The 22,364-nt window shown below is 40.7% G+C and overlaps 1 protein-coding gene across 1 annotated transcript in view; it reads left to right on the forward strand.

The window, feature by feature from the left end:
- The window catches only part of LOC144596908 (uncharacterized), a 148,749-nt gene extending 127,024 nt beyond the window's left edge, over positions 1-21,725 (forward strand). Inside the window, exon 5 of the mRNA XM_078405784.1 lies at positions 21,634-21,725. Within this exon, the coding sequence (XP_078261910.1) occupies positions 21,634-21,667 (34 nt within the window). The 3' untranslated portion in view covers positions 21,668-21,725. The remainder of the gene's footprint in view (positions 1-21,633) is intronic.
- The last annotated feature ends 639 nt before the right edge of the window (positions 21,726-22,364 follow it).

A 22,364-nucleotide genomic window follows, 5' to 3' on the forward strand; every position in this document is an offset into this window, starting at 1 on the left:
TGCAAAGATACGTGAATGGTCACAGTACATCTGCAAGAGTAGTGGAGTCTAAAAACTAGAGGACATAGATGTAAGGTGAGAGGAGAAAGATTGAAAGGAGACCTGAGGGACATTTTTTTCACGGAGGGTTGTGGGTGTGTGGAACAAGCTGCTAGAGGATGTGGTAGCGCTGGGTACAATTAAAATGTTTAAAAGACTTGTACAGGTACTTGGTGAGCAGTGGTGAATGAGGCCAAATGACCCGTTCGTGCGCTAGAATCTCTGCCATACTGTTCTACAGATTAAACTACTTGCATCTCATGTAATTGCCACCAGCAGCTAAGCCAGCTAAGTCAAGATCCGTCCCTAATGTGATGATTTTTCAACTGCACTGATATTAATAAAAGCAAATACACGGGACTTTTTGGTATTGCATGTAAGCAGATCTTTAGAAAGTGAATACAAATTAGGAAACATTCTCTGCTATGTTCTGTGATGGTCTTGTAAATCAAATATTGTTTAACTTGAAGGCAGACACAAAATGCTGGAGTAATTCAGCTGGTCAGGCAGCATCAGTTTAAATCGAAGGTAGACACAAAATGCTGGGGTAACTCAGGTTTAAATCGAATTAAATTCTTACAAATATTGCTTAACAGTCAATTAGCCACAGTCTTTGCACATCATTTAAGGAATAACATGGTTCATTTAACCACCTGGACATTAGTTACACATTTTATTATTCTTACTTATTCAAAAATATCCATGTATGATGAGGATTATATGACATTTTTGTATACTGCAATGTAAAATAATGCTGCTTAGCTTTGACATAGGAAACCGTCCTTTGTCCTTTGCTCATATTTTTTCGCCTCTTTACTGCTCCGGTCTTTCCAAATATCTAATGAATCCTTAAGTGTAGTTTCCGTCCACATCCAGCATTCTCACTTTTATCAGGACTAACCATTTTTATTTACACCATTTTGGTTTTAAAATAATTTAAAATAATTACAGGAAATGCCAGGAGCTTTGGAATGATTACGAGACAGTAATTGAAATTAGGGTTTGAGATAATATCACTGCAGAACAGAAATCAGCAGCCTGTAAGTTTATGTCTGAACCTCAGAATGAGGTTGTAGCTCAGCAATTGTTCCCAAGGCTCTATCATTATATTTATATATATATATATATATATATATATATATATATATATATATATATATATATATATTCTTGTACAAGGCACATTCCTTGTATATGCACATACTTGGCCAATAAACTTATTCATTCATTCATTCATTCGTTCATTCATTCATAATACCTTAATTTTAATCCATATCATGATATATAGTACCTTAATTATACTTTAATTTTAACTTTATTCTGGTCAGTGCACATGTCAATGCTGCCTATCAGTGTCATTACGTTTCATCCAATTGGTGATTCGCATGATTTGTATGAGAGAATAATTAAGTGAGCTGATGTATCAAGTTTATATAGATGCACAAATCTATTTGGTAACTGAGAAACTGAGGTTAATTGCTAACTCAAATTTGATACAGATTTTTGTTAAAAGATTAGAAACAGAACATTAGACCATTGCTCTGCTGAAATATTGTTATCTCAATGTGACTGCTATATGTCATAACTAATTAAAACGGAAGCAGATTAATTATATTATTATCAATGTCTAATTCACCTGATGTACTGGTGCTCTTTTACAACAATGATACAACAATGAAACAGATAGGGATATTTTTACACAATAAAAATTAAATGTTAAGAGGTGACTACCTATAATCTCAAAAGGGAAAGGAAAAACTGACGTAATACTGATGGAAACCATCTGTCTCTGTGGAACCCAGTTGCTAAGGGAACCAGCAACATGGTAGAAACAATTCTGTTTTCATCCTAGAATTTGATTTCCTGGAAGGACTTTCACACTATAAATTCTGGCCTTTCTGCACCCCTGAGGTTCCTTATAATCCTGGGCTTGGATAGAGGTTATTACGTGATCATCTAGCAGCAGGTGAACACACACATGCAGGAGTAGCCAGTGCATGGAAAAATAAACACTCAAAGGAGGAATATGATTATTGACATGGAAAGTTAAACCTACTCTAGGAAATATTTCAGTGATGTATTTTATTCTTTCACTGTTTTTAATTAATTCTATGCAAGGTAATATATGCACAAAAGGTAGTCTCAAAGCCTATAATGGACTTAATAAATAAATATTATTTAATGTTAGGTATTTAAATAGACATAGAGCAAAAGAACTGTTTATTGTTTGTATTGTATTAAAACAAAGGATGTCAAATTGCACATTAAACTGAGTAATAATATTTCAAATGTGTTTATGTTGGCATTCATTTTCTTGATGAATACATTAATACATTATGTATTGATACACAATGTGCTGATGCATTAACTGTCTGGGGAATAAGGACCCATCCTACTGAAAAAGTAAATTATTGGCTTTTGCAAGACATTGATAGAAGCAAGTTAATTCTGGGCCACGCTATAGAGTTTTCCACAGTTATAAACCAAGCATATGATTCAGAACATTGGGCTGCTGGATACGAACTGCTGGAAAAAATATATAATAGTGAGAAAATAAGGAAAATCATGAATAACATATTTTCTAGCTGGATAATTTGTTCAATTCTGGGCAAAAGGTTTTGGAAAGAATGTCAAGTACTTAGTGAGGGTTCAGAAGAAATTTACCAGAATGGTAGCTGGGATGAAAGTAATATAATGACAGAAGAAATGTTTTTTTTCTCTTTAGGGGTTGGGTTGAAGGTAGAGAAGATCGAAGGTTAATCAAGTAAAACCAATCAAGTGAAATGTTGAATGTTCTTACATTAGAACATCAGTGTGCATTCACTATTGTGTACATTTCCAGGTTGTGCGAGAGTCTTTTGAGATTCAGACAATAAAAAGATGAGAGGATGTTGTATATTGAGGACAATAAATTTGGCAAAAGAATTCGGAACAAAAGGAGTAATTGGCCTGAGAATCTTTAAAAAGCAGGGGAGACTAATGATTAACCGATTCAAAGAATGTTAAGCATGAAAACGTAAAGCATAAAATGTTGAGATCAAAGCTTGTTTCCATAGACGTATGAAGGGAACAAGGTTAGTGAAGGGTTGATGCATGTAATATTGATCTTTTAGTTTTTCTCTCTCTTTCTCTTGAAACCATTCATACTCTAGCATATCTGGTGTTTACCTGTGACCTCCTTTGTGAAGATTGAATGAAAATATGTATTTAATTGTCCTGCCATTAATTGTTCCCAATTATAGTTGGGAACAATCAATGGCAGGACAATTAAATACATATTTTCATTCAATCTTCACAAAGGAGGTCACAGGTAAACACCAGATATGCTAGAGTATGAATGGTTTCAAGAGAGAGAGAGAGAAACTGAAAGAGATCAGTGTTAGTAAACAGTACTGCTGGGGAAATGAAAGGGGTTAAAGACTGATAAATCACCAGGGCCTGATAATCGACATCCCAGAACACAAGAAGTGCCTCTGGAAATAATGGATGCATTGATGACCATCTTCCAAAAATCTTTAAACTCCAGAGCGGTTCCTAAAGACGAGAGGGTGGAAAACATAAACCCACGATTTAAAAAGAGAAGAAAGGGAAAGAAAAAGAAACACAATGAATTGCAGCCTGACATCAATGGTGTGGCAGATTCTAGATTGTATTATGAAAGGTTCAATACCAGAATACTTTTAAAGCATTAACTGGATTGAACAAAGCAAGCACAGATTTAGGCAATGAACAATAATAAATCTACTCACATTTTTCAGGATTTAACTAAAAAAAATAAAGGAAAACTAGTGGATTTGATATCTTTGTATTTTTAGATGGTAAGATGTCACTTAACAGGGTAGAGTGCAAGATTAAACCACAAGGTATTTTGGATTTGCATGGATTGAAACAGACAGAAAAAACAGAGTAGGAATAGGAATGGGTCTTTTCATGTGTGACAAACAAAGACTAGTGGGGTGCCACTGAGATTAGTGCCTAGGCCCTAACTACTCATAGTTGGTATGTTAAATACAATCATTTGTATCAATGATTCGAAAGGGGTACATAATTAAACATTTCTAAATTTCCTCATGAAAATAGCCTGGGTGGGAATGTGAGCTGTGAGGGAGATGCAAAGAGGCTCCAATATGAGTTAGACACATTGGAAGAGTGGGCTAATGCATGGCAGGTACAGTTTAGTACGGATTAATCTGATGCATTTCCACTTTGCTTTAGAATCGGAAAGAGAGATTTTGATCTGAAAGGTGATAGACTGGAAAAAGAGAAAGATGCAATGAGACCTGGGTGGAGAAATCACATGAAGCAAGCATAAGGATTCAACAAAGCAAAGCAGTTCTTAAAATAATACAGTATGGAAATAGACCCTTCAGCCCACCAAGGCCACAGCAACAGTCAAATACCCAATTACTCTAATCAAATATTATTCAGTTTAGTTTAGAGATACAGCGCATAAACAGGCCCTTCAGCTCACCGAGTCCACCCGCACATTAACACTATCCTACACTAGGGGCAATTAATTATATTTTTTATACCAAGCCAATTAACCTACAAACCTGTGTCTTTATAGTGTGGGAGGAAGGTCTCGGAGAAAACCCTTGCAGGTCATGGGGGGAACGTAGAATCTCTGCATAGACAAGCACTCGTAGCCATGGTCGAATCCCGGTCACCCTCCCATCTACACGCTAAGGGCAATTGACCGACCAACCTGCCCGGTCTTGCAATGTAGGTGCATTCTGAAGGAGCACCTGGAGGAAACTGACACAGGCACAAGAGTCATGTGCAAACAGACAGCAACAGGGGTCAGGATTGAACCAGAGACACTGGAGCTGTGAAGCAGCAGCTTTACAGTGCCTCTACTAGCAGTGATAATGTGCCGCTCCAGTTGCAAAGACAAATAATACATTGGCTTTCATCAGTGCATCAGTTGTGATCTGCTTCATTTATGGAATTGTGCCAAACAGCCAAATGATCTGCCCCTGTTTTGATTTTCTATCATTCCTTTTCTATACATTTACCAATTGTCATTGGGTGAGACTACAATTTGTTAGGCGCCAGGATGGAGTGGGCAGATAGAAAAACAAGACAATAAATCGAGAAGCCAACTATATTTAAGGATAGACTGCAGATACGCGTAGGGAAGTCTCCAGAGATAAAATGAGCAGTTCACTTCTTCATTCTGGGGGCAGAATAATGTAAGGGTTGATTTACAGTAAACCCTCATTGTAACAGAACTTAGCGGAGGGAATTGGCGTCCATTATTGCCGATTGTCTGCTATAACCAAGTGTAATATATGGCATTTCATGTGTAGAGACCCAACAATAAAATTTAGGCTGACCAAGATCTGCACTGCCAGAGGTGTCTTTTTTTGGCTGAAACATTAAAGCAAAGCCTTAACCGCCCTAAGCTACAAAGCTCCAAGGTCAATGCAGGTGTGGCTGTGGAAACGGCTGGGCTGGTGTCGCAGTAGTGGCTGAAGATGTAGCCGGGGGTGGTGTCGGTATTCCGGCCTGGCGGTGATGTTCGGAAGGGCAGTCTGCTACAACCAAGATCTGGGATGCTCCCAGTAAGCAACGGGCTGGGACGCTCCTAATAAATAGGCATGACTCGCCCGCCACAGACCAACGATGGAGTCAGAGTAATATAGTGTGGAAACAGGCCCTTCAGCCCAACTTGCCCACACTGGCCATCATGTCCAGGCTGCACTAGTCCCACCTGCCGGCGCTTAGTCCATGTAACCTGTTCTATTCATCCAGGGCATGCCCGTTTTAAATATTTATGATCGCCCAGTGGACCAGGAATCAGAGATGAGGTGGAGGGAGATGGCAATGGAAGAAAATGCTGCACAAGGGGCCCAGTGAGAGGAACCAGGGGATCTTATGGAATCTGCGCCACGTCTGCAATGGAGGCAATGACCTTTGTTACCAACTGCAGCTGGAACTATAAAATGGCGCCAAAATGGCGCCTCTTGCATATGGGCTCTTCTGTACTGTCCGGGGCTTTTGTACTTATGTACGGAGATAATCTTGCTGAGCTGTGGGCCAAAAATATATTTCACTGTACCTGGTACACATGACAATAAAGAAACCTAAGGAAACAAAGAAAAACTGTTAAATAGTGGTCCATAAAAATGAGAGGTAACTGTATTTGGCTGCTCAATTTTATGCGGAGTTAGTTTTGTAAACCCCTTAATAAAATAAAAACTGTACATTGTATTAGTTGTCTTTTAATAAATTGAAAATCAAGAGTTTTGCATCTGCGACTAAAGTTATCACTTCCTCTGATCATTTGCTGAAACCGAGCTTCACAGGGTTCATGAGGAAATCCTACAGAGTACAGTTGTGAGCAATGTTCTCGGCCATGAAACATTTTGAGAGAGTGGTTGAGGAGCGAACAACAACCAGAGATCACAAACATACTGCAATAGTGAAAATTAACTAACAACATGCTGCAAAATGTTTGTTTTAATGTCTGGAATGCCATGCTGAAAGAAAGGATGGTTGAAGCATCCGTCTATTTCCAAAGAAAACTTCAAAAAATAAAATGGATAAATATCAGAATTAAGTATCTTCAGAGCCAGGGGGAAAGAACACCAGGGTTAGACTAACCAAAAAGTTCATGAAGGAACTAAAACAGGTATGATGGACAGAATAGTATCCTTCTTTGTTATTTAATATGGCCTTGAAAGTCTATATCATGGCACAAGGTTTATATCATGGCACAACTTCTGACCTTGTCAATATGATTTGGAAGCAGAAACACAATTTAAATAATGGATTATTGCACACTATTGGAATACAGTGAACACCAGGAAGGAGGACAATAGCCCCAGCCAATTCAACACTGCTTGTATACACTGGAATTTAGAAGGATGAGGGGGGATCTTATTGAAACATATAAGATAATTAGGGGATTGGACACATTAGAGGCAGATAACATGTTCCCAATGTTGGGGGAGTCCAGAACAAGGGGCCACAGTTTGAGAATAAGGGGTAGGCCATTTAGAACGGAGATGAGGAAGAACTTTTTCAGTCAGAGGGTGGTGAAGGTGTGGAATTCTCTGCCTCAGAAGGCAGTGGAGCCCAGTTCGTTGGATGCTTTCAAGAGAGAGCTGGATAGAGCTCTTAAGGATAGCGGAGTGAGGGGGTATGGGGAGAAGGCAGGAACGGGGTACTGATTGATAGTGATCAGCCATGATCGCATTGAATGGCGGTGCTGGCTCGAAGGGCTGAATGGCCTACTCCTGCACCTATTGTCTATTGTCTATTGTCTATTGTCTAACAGTGAAACTGAGCAAAATTCTATAAGCCGTTTTATTCCCTTTTACAAAGAGAAAATTTGTAGGCAAATTCTGGAAACTTTTTCTTCTGTCCCAGTCCCTAAGTTGAGCCCAACGACCCTATTAATAAAACATCTATGGTCAATGAATAGGAAAAGAGAAAGGATGGAAGTAAAAAGATGAGGATTCATATATTTAATTGAAAGTGGAAAAGCAGCAGAATGGGAAGAACATTATAAGAAACAATGAAAAGGTTGGTAATGTAATAAGACTTGCCAAAGAGGTAATGTGAGAAAGACTTACAATGAAATCCAAAGCTAAAAGTAAATGTTTTTTGCTTACTTATTGGCAGGGAAAGAATACTAAAGGGAAATATAAAGCTGTTAAAACTGGAAGAAGATCGAAGTGTCAGATTTGTTAAATGAGTGCTTTATATAACTGTTTTCAAAGTAGAGAAAAAGACACAATATGACCAGCCTGGCAGAAGATCATGGTGAATTTAACATTGGCATACAATTGGCAACAAAGAAAATAATGGAAAGTTGATAGTCAACAGAAAAACATGATTATATTTCAAGAACTTATTTTGCAGGATGAGGGTCATTGGTAAGTGAGACATTAATTGCTTTATTCCTAATTGTTTTTGAGTAATGATCTTTGCCACTCATTCCTCTAGTGAAGACACTCCAACAATGGTGTTAAGTGCCTTTCCATGTTAGGATAGTGCATGGCTTGTGAAGGGAATGTGCGTGTGTTGGCATTCATATACACCAACTGACCATGTCCTTCTTGGTGGGAGAGCTTGCTACCAAAATCTATGCTCTTGGGAACCTCAATTTTAGCCTGGAAAATTGGAAATTGTGTTATTTAAAAATAGGAACAATTAAAAAAATGTAATTGCAGACCTGATAAACGTGTGGCCGGTGGTGAGGAAGTTAGCAAAATCCATCATGAGAGTCTGAGTACCTCAGTAGGGTTCAAAATGCACTGCACTTTATAAGATGAATGCTTATAAATAGGATTAGGTCCAGTACCATTGATATTTAATAAAAGTTTATTTAATTATCTCAATCCCGTGAGGACAATTAATAAACACATCACATTTTCATAATGTTCAGTAGACAGAAAATGGTACATCTTGATCCAATACATAATAGATTAAATGAAGTGAAATTTGACAGGGTTTCATTCTAGTCGCTATAAGTACCATTATAAATAAGTATAGCAGTCTACAGTAACCAGATTATTCTATCTAGCATAACTATTGTATCTGAGGCATGGTAGAAATTTAAAAACTATACCTTTTCATGGGCGGTGCCACTTCAAATTAGTAACTTCTAGCTTTCATTTCAGAAGCCTTTTTTGCAGAAAAGTCACTTTGGGCAATGTGTTTCTCTGATGTACACAGCCAGATCATAGCTGTACTTATTCATAAAATCTACGGAGCATTTGTACCCAGTAAGGTGGTCTGAGTAAACCCATGTTCTGCACTGTACTTTCTTTAAAAGGAACTAGGGTGGAACATTGGCACAGCTGGGGGAGCTACTGCCTCACAGTGCCAGAGATCGGGGTTCAATCCTAACCATTGGTGCTGACTGTGTGGAGCTTGCATGTTCTCCTTGTGACTGCGTGGGTTTCCTCCTGATGATCCGGTTTCCTCCCACAGCCCAAGGACATGCAGATTTGTAGGCTAATTGGCCACTGCAAATTGTCCTAAGTGTGTAGGGAGAAGACGAAAAAGTGGGAGAGCATTGGACGATGGTCAGCTGGACTCGATAGGCCAAAGGACCTTTTTCCATGCTGTATCTTTCAATAAAGTATTACTAATAGCCTTAGAATTTTAGCAGAACTGCAACGATATATGAGTTCACGCAGAACCTATAATGTAGTGCATGTCTCGAAAGATTATACTAAGTACGTACATACAAATTGTACAAACAATGTAAAGTAATGTAAAACTGTAGTGTATCTAAATGCATAGGGTTGGTATTCTGTGTTTCTATGAATGTGTAAGAAGTGTGATCCTGTTGGACAGAAGAATCAGATGGTGTGCCTGAACTGTGAAAATGTTACAATGAAGTGAACACTGGTCTCTGGCAGGAGCTTGAAGGCTAAAGGTGTATTTAGGTTCATTCTGCTTTGAACATACACCAGTATCTTTTGGATATTAGACACATAGTTCTGGAGTAACTCAGCGGGCTAGCCTTGCTTAGTTCTGGCCTTTTCTTACCTTCAGTTCCCTCCCCGCTGTTTTCAGTCTTAACAAGAGTCCTGACCTGAAACATCACCCGTCCTTTTTCTCCAGAGATGCTGCCTGACCCATTTGAATTACTCCAGCACTTTGTGTCTATCTTCGATCTATACCAGCTGTTCCTTTGTGCACATCTTTTCAATATTCATATATGTTGTGGACACTTTAATTCGTTTGTTAAGACATTAAAATAACCGAAAGCTTGGTCAAAAAGTTTTAAAATGCAACTCAAATGAGAAGAGAGAGGTAACGAACCTCAGATAAACCCAAGCTGTTGACTTCAACATGGATGGTTCCTTATCTCAAGACAGGTAACACTGGGTTCATTTAGGCCAATTATTTTCAATCAAAATTTGCATTTGCTTTATAAATTTCCTCTTGTATATTGGTCAGTGGCATCACCGGTGTTGACAATCGTTCCCATAGTGAGTTTCAAAATTTACATTCATTTCATTTTGTTCTTTTGCATTCCAATTATATTTAATGTTTGCTTATTTCCAGTAATTGCCTGCGAGTGGCACGATGCTTAAGTGACCTCTGGCTTAGCATATGCTTAATGAGCTGACATCAATGCCCAAATCTTCCCCGGCCACTAACGAGGCTGGTGATGGTTTTGGAAACTTTTTGTAACATTGGTTCAAATTTTCAAATCTATATGAAATTTCTAAGATAATAACATGTAATTATAAGATTACTCTATCCGCTAAGGATCATGCTGCAATACAGTGCAGTACAAGCAGCTGAATATATGACAGTGTGGCCTAATCCCCGGATCATCCCCCTCGGCCCGGGTTGGACAGGGCTGGGGAAGGGACTAGTGCTACGGGGTTTGCCTGAAGGAGCTAGAGAGAGAACTCGTGCTTGAGACTGAAGAGAGTGTGGATGTCCTGTTGCTGGATTAAATTACTGTTAATGCCTCCCTGGCATCTTGCCTGATTCCTACCGTGTCCAGATTCACTACAACGGTAAGCCCAGTGCCATACTCGACCATCTCTTCGCTCTGAGATAGTTACTAGAGATTGAAACAGAGAAACATAGAAACATAGAAAAATAGGTGCAGGAGTAGGCCATTCGGCCCTTTGAGCCATTCAATGTGATCATAGACAATATAGACAATAGACAAGAGTAGGCCATTCAGCCCTTCGAGCCAGCACCGCCATTCAATGCGATCATGGCTGATCATCTAAAATCAGCACCCCGTTCCTGCTTTTTCCCCATATCCATTTATTCCTTTAGCCCTAAGAGCTATATCTAACTCTCTCTTGAAAACGTCCAGTGAATTGGCCTCCACTGCCTTCTGTGGCAGAGAATTCCACAGATTCACAACTCTCTGGGTGAAGAAATTTTTCCTCATCTCAGCACTAAATGGCCTACCCCTTATTCTTAAGTTATGACCCCTGGTTCTGGACTCCCCCAACATTGGGAACATTTTTCCTGTATCTAGCCTGTCCAATCCTTTAAGTATTTTATATGTTTCTATAAGATCTCCCTCTCATCCTTCTAAATTTCAGTGAATACAAGCCCATTGGCCCATTCTTTCATCATATGTCAGTCCCGCCATCCCAGGAATTAACTTGGTGAACCTAGGCTCCACTCCCTCAATAGCCATATTGTACTTCCTCAAATTAGGAGACCAAAATTGTTCACAATACTCCAGGTGTGGTCTCACCAGGGGCCTGTACAACTGCAGTAGGACCTTCTTGCTCCTAAACTCAAATCCTCGTGCAATGAAGGCCAACATGCCATTAGCTTTCTTCACTGCCTACTGTACCTGCATGCTTACTTTCACTGAGTGATGTACAAGCACACCCAGGTCTCATTGTACTTCCCCTTTTCCTAATCTGACACCATTCAGATAATAATCTGCCTTCCTTTTCTTGCCACCAAAGTAGATAACCTCACATTTATCCACATTATACTGCATCTGCCATGCATCTGCCCACTCACCCAACCTATCCATGTCACCCTGCACCCTCATCGCAGCTAACACTGCCACCCAGCTTTGTGTCATCCACAAACTTTGCCATCAACAGTTCAATGGTAAATGGTTTGAAGTCGAGCAAAATAGAAGCATCATTATGGCTGACTGTCTATTGACCTGCACTCTACATGATCACACGCCAGACAGATGTTGAAGGAGTGGAATCACTGCTGCAATACATTTTTGGTTTGACAGGTGGCGCGTACAAGGTGGTGCCCCTGCGATCACTCACACTGGGCACCGTGGGCCAAGCCATATGTTCCTTTTGCAGCAAAAGAGAGTATACTCAGCCACCTCCGAAAGGTCAGCATTTGTGGCCTCCCTCAAGCAACAGAAAGTGCTGATATGATGCAGAAATCTTCAGATTCTGCTCGGAGAACTACAAGCACTAGAGCTCATGGCCACGGTGACCTTGGCAGCTTTAGGATACACCGTGCTCACATATTCCAACATTGTAATTGCGGTTGTAGCTGGTGGCATTCTTGCAGAAGCTCATACTCATCATGCTGAGATTCACTTTGGGTCTCCCCGAAGACCCTGGTTGATATGGCCTCCAGTTAGCAGCCCTTCTGTCATTCCACTGTTTCCATCTCATACCAGCTTGTTCTGCCCTGCATGCCATCTGCTCATTCTCCCAATACAAAAGGAATGCCTAATAATGCTCCAAAGACAGAAGCAAATTATTATTGCAGAAACCTTAAAGTAAGACAAACCCCCTCGTATCGTTGCTCATGACTCCCTGTGGATTGCAATGTTGCAGATAACGCAAAGCTCACTTGAATCAAACAATTCACGTAAATCAATCACCAACCAATTGGCAAGTGATTGCTGAGCTCCTTAAACAACACTGTTTGGAGTGTCCTTCCTGCTGCTAATTGTGTATTCAGTCATACAAGGTTAACACATGGTCCTTGCTGGAGGTGCGAGCTCCAATCTGGCAGCACACTGGCATTGTATCACAATCTGCCCACCGTACATACTTCTGCTGGGCAATGCACAAATATGCCCCCCTTCAATACAGCAGTCAGTGTGACTTAAACTACCAAAGCTCATGAGCCTTATTGTGAAGCTACAATCATCAAGCAGGTGTAGCAATGCCTGTAGCAAAAGTACTGGTTATACCCACATCAACAGGGCTGAGCGGCTGTTGAGGTGGCTGTAGAAGAATTGACTAAACATTTACTATCCTAGCGTGCACAAAGAGAATCAGGTTTCTGCATAACCAGTGAGAAGAGAGAGAGAGAGGGAGTGAGAGATGTCTCTGAGCCCCATGTGGTTCTTGCCTGTCCACAAAACTACAATAATTACATTATAATAGAAAAATAGGCTCCAAGTAATTAACAATTATTAATTCAGCAGCTATTGAAAAATAGCACAGAGTAAAACCCCATCAATTATGTAAGCACTGCTGGTGCATTAATGAAGAGCAGGAGCCAGGTAGTTTTCTGTTGTTATTTCCCACCTAGAATATCCCCCATTGTGAAAGTACAATTCCAATGAAGCTGTTTTCCCACTTGAAACCTATTGAAATCAAAAGTGTAATCTCTTTGTAAATCTTGAAAATGTATTTGATCACCTGGAGTGTAATTTAGTAATCATGACTTTGTTTTATTAAACATGACATTAAATAGTTGACATTGATATCTGATAGAACAGGGAAAAGGAATAAGCAGTGTTTGCTCGAGCCAAGACATTTGGGAGCACAGGACTTCATCTTGATCATGGAGAAAGCTGTAACTACCACTGTATATGGCAAGCAAGGATTTGCCTTAAAAATAAGTTATCTCAGCATCCAGTGGGACTATATTCCAGAAGGTCACTGGAGGGTGGTGAATCTGTGGAATTCTTTGCCACAGAAGGCTGTAGAGGCCAAGTCAATAGATATTTTTAAGGCAGAGATAGATAGATTTTTGATGAGTACAGGTGTCAGAGGCTATGGAGAGAAGGCAGAAGAATGGGGTTAGGGGGGAGAGATAGATCAGCCATGATTAAATGGCAGAGTAGACTTAATGGGCCGAATGGCCTAATTCTACGCCTATCACATGACCTTATGACCGTATAAAGCCTGGCAAGTGATGGGTGGGTACAGATGAGGGGTGTTTTTGATATGCAGATAGTTGGACCAAGGCCAGAGATGAAAAGACTAGAGGGGTGAGACAAAAGGATTAAAGAGATGCCAATTGAGAAGCTAGAGGAGGGAATGTAGGTAGGTGAGAGGGAGGGGAGGAATGCATGTGAATCAAGATGGGGCAGAAGGAAGTGAGGGGGGAAATAAGGAAGGGGAGTTTAGTAAGCTACCTAAAATGTGAGAAATTATTGTTCATACCACTGGGTTGTAAGCTACCTGAGTGGAATTTGAGATGCTGTTCCTCCAGGTGTAGGTAGCCTCACTCTTGCAATGGAGACAGCCCAGCACAGAAAGGGCAGTTTGGGAATGGGGAGAGGAGTTAAAATGGTTAACAACCAAGTGATCCATTAGGCCTTGATAGGCCAAGCGCAAGTCATAAAGTCATAGAGTCATAGAGACATACGGCCCAACTTGCCCGCACCGACCGACATGCCCCATCTACATTAGTTCCACCTGCCCCTGATTGGACTGTATCCTATCCATGTACCTGTCTAAGTGGTTCGATAGTACCTTCTTCAACCACCTCCTCTGGCAGCTTGTTCCATACACCCACCATCCTTTGTATAAAAACGTTACCCCTCAGGTTCCTATTAAATCTTTCCCCCCTCTCCTTAATCCTATATCCCCGTGTTCTTGATTCCACTACTCTGGGCAAAAGAGTGTGCGTCTACCTGTTTACAATCTATTTCTTTCATGATTTTGTACACCTCCATAGGATCACCCCCTCATTCTTCTGCGCTCCAAGCCTGCTCAAACTCACTCTATAGCTCAGGCTCATCCTCATAAATCTTCTCTGCACCCTTTCTAGCTTGCCAACATCTTTCATATAATATGGTGACCAAAACTGAACACAATACTCTAAATATGGTCTTACCAATGCCTTATATATATAACTGCAACACAATTTCCAAAATTCTATAAGCAATACTCTGACTGATGAATGCCAATGTACTGAAAGCCTTTTTGACCACCCTATCTGCGATGCTACTTTCAAGGAACTATGTACTTGCACTCCTAGTTCCCTCTGCACTACTACACTTCCCAGAGTCAGAGTCTTACCAAAATGCATCACCTCACATTTCTCCGTATTAAATTCAATCAACCATTCCTCAGCCCACCTGTCCAACTGATCAAGACCTTGCTGCAATTTTTGACAACCATCTTCACTATCTACAATACCACACCACTTTTGTGTCATCTGCAAACTTGCTAATCATGCCATATATGTTCTCATCCAAATCATTGATATAGCTGTCAAACAGCAATGAGCCCTGCACTGAACCTGGAGACATACCACTAGTCACAGGCCTCCAGTTTAACAAACATCCTGGCTCTATCACCCTCTACTTCCTCCCATAAAGCCAATTTTCTATCCACTCAGCTATCTCTCTTTGGATCCCTTGCGATCTAACCTTGCAGATCAACCTTCCTACACCTAAGTGTTCAACAAAATGATTGTCGAGTGTACGCTTGGTCTCGCCCACACCGGGACCACCAGATGGTTAGATGAGGTTAGAGGTTGTGCACATGAACATCTATCTCAACTAGAAGGACTGCTGGGGTCCCTGGATGGATGTGATGGAGGAGGTGTTGGGACAGGTATTACATCTTCTGTGGTTGCAGGAGAAAGTACCTGGAGAGGGAGTTGTTTGGTGAGATGGGATGAATGAACCAAGGAGTTGCGGAGGGAGTGGTTTAGGTGGGGAAGCCAAGGTCTGGGGATGTATAAAAGGATTGGAAGCTAAGTGCTTTCTAAATAATAGAGGGGAAATATTGCACTGCTATAAATTAGCTGTCAATAACTTATGAGCGGCCTGTTTAAGAGTCAGAAACTAGCGGGGAAGCCGACCTTATAAATGATGTGCATTTTTGTATTTTGGTTACTGCAACGCAAATTGAACCATGAACATAATAAATTAAAAGTGAACAGATATTGATCCACAGCAACGTGCAAATAATGGGTTATACATTTGATCCTACTGCACATCTGACTTCTCTTTGTACACCACAGGGTTATTTTTATACATTTAGGAACTCTTGCAGGAATCTTCAAATTTAGTGAGGTTATTTAAAGACAGGCCTATTCTTGGATCCATCCCCATTAGACACATCGCACACTCTGACATTTGAGAAGTTGGCTTTGCAAAGCCAGTTTTTTATATGTTATCCACATGTGTTGAAAAATGGGATTTGTTCAAATAGGGCATAGAATGGAAATGTTCTTGGCTGATCCGATACAGTAAACCCTTGTTAAAACCGACCATGGGGGGAGAATCCTAGCCAAGTAAGGTATTATCATTATATAAGTAGTAGAGACAAACATCTGCAGTTGCTGGGTAATACACAAAAGGACACAGTGTTGGAGTAACTCAGCAGGTTGGACAGCATCTCTGGAGAACATGGATTTGTGTCATTTCAGGTCAAGGCACTTCTTCAGGTCCTTTTATCTCATTTATGTTTATAAATCTTACAGTTTGTAAATTGGCTGCTGCCTTTTCCTACACTGCACTCCCATTGCACTCAGTGACAACGAAGAGCTTTGTTTCTGAAAGGGGCTGAAGAAACTTAAGTTCATCTTTTAATTCTTTAAACATTCTGAAGAGTTCATTTTCCACTGTTCGAAACTGCTTCTACTTTGGCTGTGAATATTCTGCTCTTCATGCAGAATGTTCCTTCAGCTCTTCCATTTCTCCCTTGATCACCAACCTGCTTCATAAGGCCGAGATAGATAGATTCTTGATTAGGTCCGATGTCAGGTGTTATGGGGAGCAGGCAGGAGAATGGGGTTAAGAGGGGAAAAACAGATCAGTCGTGATGGGCCGAATGGCCTAATTCTGCTCCTATCACTTATGCACTTATGAACATGAACTTCTCACCTTAGCCTACTCAAACACCAAACCATAATGAAGACTTCATGTCAAAATAGATCTGGACTGACTTCATGGGAAGCACCTTCTCTCCATTGACATGCAATAGCAAAATCATTTCCTATTTGTTAAACAACGGAAAGAAATTAAAACATGTTTTTAAGATGCAGTTCAGCCCTAAAATTAATGTTTATTTAGCTTGGGTGTGCTTTTCTCACAATAATTAGACAAGCTGGATATCAGTTCAATTTAGCTCTATTTTATTGAAACAAAAACATTTTCATGGTTGTTCAGTCATTGGCAACACACCTGGAGGGAAGGAGTTAATGAAATAGTTTAGTTTAATTTAGTTTAGAGTTTAGAGATACAGCACGGAAACAGGCCCTTCAGCCCACCAAGTCTGCGCCGACCAGCGATTCCCGCACATTAACACACTATGGACAATTTACAATCATACCAAGCTAATTAACCTTTCAACCTACACGTCTTTGGAGTGTGGGAGGAAACCGGAGCACCCGGAGAAAACCCACGCAGGTTTGAGATATTCGAGGCAAATCTGGTGATTGCAGCAACATGAAAATATCCTTATCTTTCAGGAATTCTGCAATTTCTAACAAACATAATTACTTAAAAGTTCTTATTTAAAATATCCTGGGGGTAATTCAGTGGTGGAACCCATATCTCTGCACTATAGGTTTCCATATTGGGATGGGTGCATAAAACCTTAGGTGGTAGTTCACAGTTTAACTGAAGGTGTAGTACACTCTCACCCTCTCAGAGGCATGGCATTTTAACCAAGGCCATGTCCACTGTCACACAGGGATGCAAAACATCCTGTGCCTTCACTTACAGCACAGCAACAAAGCTTCCCTGATGTCTGGGCCAATGCCTTCCACTCAGCCATCATCACTAAAGCAGATTATGTGTTCATGCTTGTCAGACCATGCTACAGACACAGAGAACAAATGGTTTTTGTATAGATTGGAATATACTGCTGGTAAATTGTGTTTCAAAGACAAAGAGGAGGATAATATAAACACTGAGAACAAAGATTACAGAATGCAGTGCAGGAGTGGGATTTGTAATAGAGGTAGATGGCTCAATGGAACTACAACAGCATGTTCCTACACTAGAATAATGATTACATTGCAAAAATACTTAATTGATTGTAAAGCACTTTGGGTTTTGAAAGGTGTTTTTTTGCTATAAGACATTGTGGGATGGGGAAAGACAGCTAATATTTCACATGCATCGATTATACCATGTCCAGGAGGTGAGTTAAATTCGAATTTGGATGATTTAAGGTAAATAGTGAAAGAACTAGCTGAGAAATGAAGATTTTTATTTTAAGTTGCAAGTTAATGCAACCTGGAATGCAGTCCATGAAAGACTGGTAAAAGCAAACAGCGAGGAATTAAATAACTGCTGATGGGTGAAAAGATTTCAGAGTGACAAGCTATAACTTCGCTGGTTTGAGCAATCCATCTTTTCTGTCCTGAAGTTATTTTAATTCAGAAGATAGACAAAATGCTGGAGTAATTCAGAAGGACAGGCAGTATCTCTGGAGAGAAGGAATGGGAGATGTTTCGGATTGAGACCCTTATTTCTATTTACCTGGTCACAGAATGCTGGTTCCGTCAAACTACTTATTAGAATTGCAAACGTTTTTTTAATTCTGCTGTGCAAATGGTCCCATTTCATTAGTGATGTTAGTTCGGTTCCATTCAGTCCCATCACATCAAAGCCATAACAATCCCATTACAATATGATAATTGGAATTGTACATGGTCTTCCAATCAGCACTGGACTAATGCTGTGAACAATCTCACTATCTTGGAATTTTGTTTTAGCCATTTGAACAAATGCAAATTGTTTGTGTTATTTACAGGCGTGCTGTATTTTCTCATTGACCTGTATTTCCTGTATTCACAAATCCCATTCCCGTACTGCAAAGTTTAATCCATCATTCATCCCACCTTCTCAATGCCTATTTAATTCTCCTCTTTCCTGGCTGTATTTTCAAATCTATCCAAAAACCACGTTTTGTTAGTTACAGCTCCTATCTTCCATTTTGTATCACCAAGAAATATCAACTGCCTGGTACCCACTTCCAGATTAATTATGTGCAATGTTAACAATAGCGATCCCACTATTCTTACTGTCACCCACAAATCGTCCTCTATTCCTGTACAGTTAATATTATGCATACCTATTAATTCTGACTATCATATGCACCATGGATTAATCTCCATTCTTTGCATCTGGATATAAAGGGAAAGATTTTGACAAGAATTTTCCTGCTTTGTTTATGCATTTCTTTGGACTAAGTGCAACTTTTTCACCAAAATGAATGTGGGCAAGCAAGGACATCCTACATGCCCTTCCTCAAGGTTGGGGGTGGGAACTGGGGGCAGGATGGATTAGCTCCATGTATCACCTGTTTAATCCTGTGCACATACTTCCTTTAGTAAGAGATGCTCAGAGATAATTATTTGCATCAATTATTAAATTGTGTGATTAAAAGGTATGAATCAGATCAAAGCAAAGTCTTTGGTGGATTTTGTTGAGATTTGCAGAAGCTAACTATGAATTCATGGATGAGCATTATCATATTCAAGTTATTTCTCTAGAAATGAACAATTACAGGCTGTCAAAATGTATATTTGCATCAATTCTATAATTACATACCATTACTCCATCATTTAGCTCCATCAGCCTGAAAAACAAAACCTGATTAGGAATGTGAAATTAATCAAAATCAGTTTCAGTCGGTGTTTCCCCAAGGGGTCTTCCTCAGGCCAAATATTTTTGCCCAGACTGGATGATGATACCCTGGTGCCCACGTATATTTATATAGGCTGATGATATAGCTCTTCTTCACAGTTCATTCTCATTAAAATAAATTTCAAACTGGCTGTTCAAGTAAAATGGAACGAGTAGATTTGCTTAAAGCTTATATAAATTCCCTTTTGTTTACATTCTCTTAAAAAAAAGAGCTGTGGAGGTAAATTTGGCATTCATGACTTGAATTACATGTCATGCAGCCACTGATACAATAAAATTATATCGTTTCATGTTGTAGTCTCTAAAGGGCCTGTCCCAGTTACGCGATTTTTAAAGTGACTGCCGGCGACTGTCAAAGTCGTAGCAGATCGCCGAAATTTTCTTTTACCCTACGACAACGACCACGACAATGCCAAGACAGGTCGATACAAGTTAATTTTTTTGTGAAACTAGCACCTGGCTAAGAGATTACACCGTCTTCGGAAACATCGCAAAATTCCCACGCTTACCTGACCGTCAAATTGTCAATAGACAATAGACAATAGACAATAGGTGCAGGAGTAGGCCATTCGGCCCTTCGAGCCAGCACCGCCATTCAATGTGATCATGGCTGATCATAGACATGATCACCTGTCGCCTCCAATCTACCTGTCAAATGTCCTGGCGGTAAATAAATTGGTTAAACAAAACTATTTCTGGTATCTTCAAATGCCTTTTCTTAATTTAATATTACGTGCTTCTAAATGCATCTGCGACAACCTAGCAAACCTGGGGACAGCATGCGACAGCGCCCACAATAAGCTACGATACCTGGCGACAAGCCAGCTATCGCCGAGAAATTTCTATCTGTAATTTTTTTCCGCGACGCGCCGAGATCCGCTACGATTCATTGAAGACTCCTCACAATCATGCCCGCGACACCCCGGCGAATGTTCGGCGGCAGCCTAGTCGCCGGCAGTCGCCTGAAAATCGCCTAACTGGGACAGGCCCTTTACTATTCACAGCTGCAGTCACTGATTTTGTTTTGCATATCTTTTCATTTAATTTCCAATAAACATACGGTGTGATTCAAGTTGCAGTGTATTTCAATACAGAAATAAAAGCCTGTTCATAACTTCATAAGTTATGGGAGTAGAATTAGGCCATTTGGCCCATCAAATCACCTGTTGTTGTCTGGCACAATGATAAGCTGTAATTGGAAACATTTGCCTAGAAACTGGATGCCAACCTCCTTTGTTGCTCTAAAATGCATTACATTTTGTATTAACATCCAATAGGCTAGCCCACAAAATCAGATGAAATTTGCCAAATGTATTTTAAGTGTAGCATTACGATGTTAAAGCAAGCCTGTGCACTTGCCACATGAGAGCATCGGGAAGAGCCATGCCTTTGCCATGTGTAGGAAGGTACTGCAGATGCTGGTTTGCACTGAAGACAGCCACAAGATGCTGGAGTAACTCAGCAGGACAGGCAGCATCTCTGGATAGAAGGAATGGGTGATGTTTTGGGTCAAGATCCTTTTTCAGACTGTCTGAAGATAGGTCTCGACCTAAAACAGCACCCATTCTTTCTCTCCAGTGATGCTGCCTGTCCCGCTGAGTTGGTCTGAAGAAGGGTCTCGAACCAAAACGTCACCCAATTCCTTCTCTCCAGAGATGATGCCTGTCCTGCTGAGTTACTCCAGCATTTTGTGTCTATCTTCCATGTCATTGCCATGATGATTGCTGGAAAGTGCATCAAAGTATTTCAGAGTATTGAAGCGAAAGGCTGTAGTACAGGTGAGGGATCAATGGGCAAGGAGGACACAGCAACTTCCAGTGCCATGTGCACACAACATGAAGATACAATTAGCTACAATTAGCCCACGAGGGTGGAGAGTCAAATGACCTGAGATCACAGCCAGCAGCTCAGATGCAATATGTACAAAACAGTAACGAGACCACCACTGGGACAGATTCCAATAGAAACTAAGGCCAATGCTGTGTGCAAGTCATCGATTTCACATTACGGTCCTTCTGGTTGTTCTCATTGCTACTTCCTGCACAACGTGCTATTGTGTATCTTTAGTGAGTGGATTTTGAAGCATGCAAGTTGCAGCCCAAAAGTAACTCATGTATTAATGGAAGAAACCTGTGCGGGCACACATTGAGGCAAGCACACACATATATTTCAAGGCCACATTTTCTGATGGGTGCAATTTTACCCTGAAATAATTGTCAATGTGATCCACATGAGGTATAACCACAGTTTATGCATTATAAACAGTGTAAATGGATGTAATTTTTAACATTTGTCATTTATTTTAGACAAGTGCGATATCAACTGCTGGCAATAAGTTGACGATGGGTCCTGCAAAGAAGGCAAATTCCCGCCCCGGATCGCGGGGCTTGGGTCGGCCCGCTGCGGACATTTCACCATCCGGCGCGGCCTGAAATAGGCCGCGGGATTTTTCTGTGCTCGGCGGGGGCTTCTATGTCAGGAGCCACGACCGCCCCGACGTGCAGCGGCAGCGGCAGTGTGTTCACCCGCCCCGGATCGCGGGGCTTGGGTCGAACCGCTGCGGATCTTTCACCGTCCGGCGCGGCCTGGAACGTGGCAACGACACCAGCCTGACCACGGGAGAAGACGGCAGGGGAAGGGAAAATACATTCTGGCCTTCCATCACAGTGAGGAGGGGACTGGAGGAGACTCACTTTGATGGATGTTTCTTTTTTTTGTGTGTTGGTTGAGGTTGTGTAATTTGCTTATTTTATTGCTTTTATTGTTGGACTGTGGGTGACTAAATTTCGTCCAAAAAACTTGTTTTTTGGATGACAAATAAAGATATCTTGAAGCTTGAATCTTAAGAAATTCTTCTCCACAAGAATTGCAGACCTTGAAGAAGTATTCATTCTTCCACTGACGCTGCTGCCGACCCAAAACATCGACCATTCCTTTCCACCCACAGACTCTGCTCGACCCTTTTGAGGTCCTCCAGCGGATTGTTTACTGCTTGTTATAGCGGCACGGTAGCGCAGCGGTAGAGTTGCTGCTTTAC

The sequence above is a fragment of the Rhinoraja longicauda genome, chromosome 9, assembly GCF_053455715.1.
Source record: "Rhinoraja longicauda isolate Sanriku21f chromosome 9, sRhiLon1.1, whole genome shotgun sequence".
Taxonomy (NCBI): domain Eukaryota; kingdom Metazoa; phylum Chordata; class Chondrichthyes; order Rajiformes; family Arhynchobatidae; genus Rhinoraja; species Rhinoraja longicauda.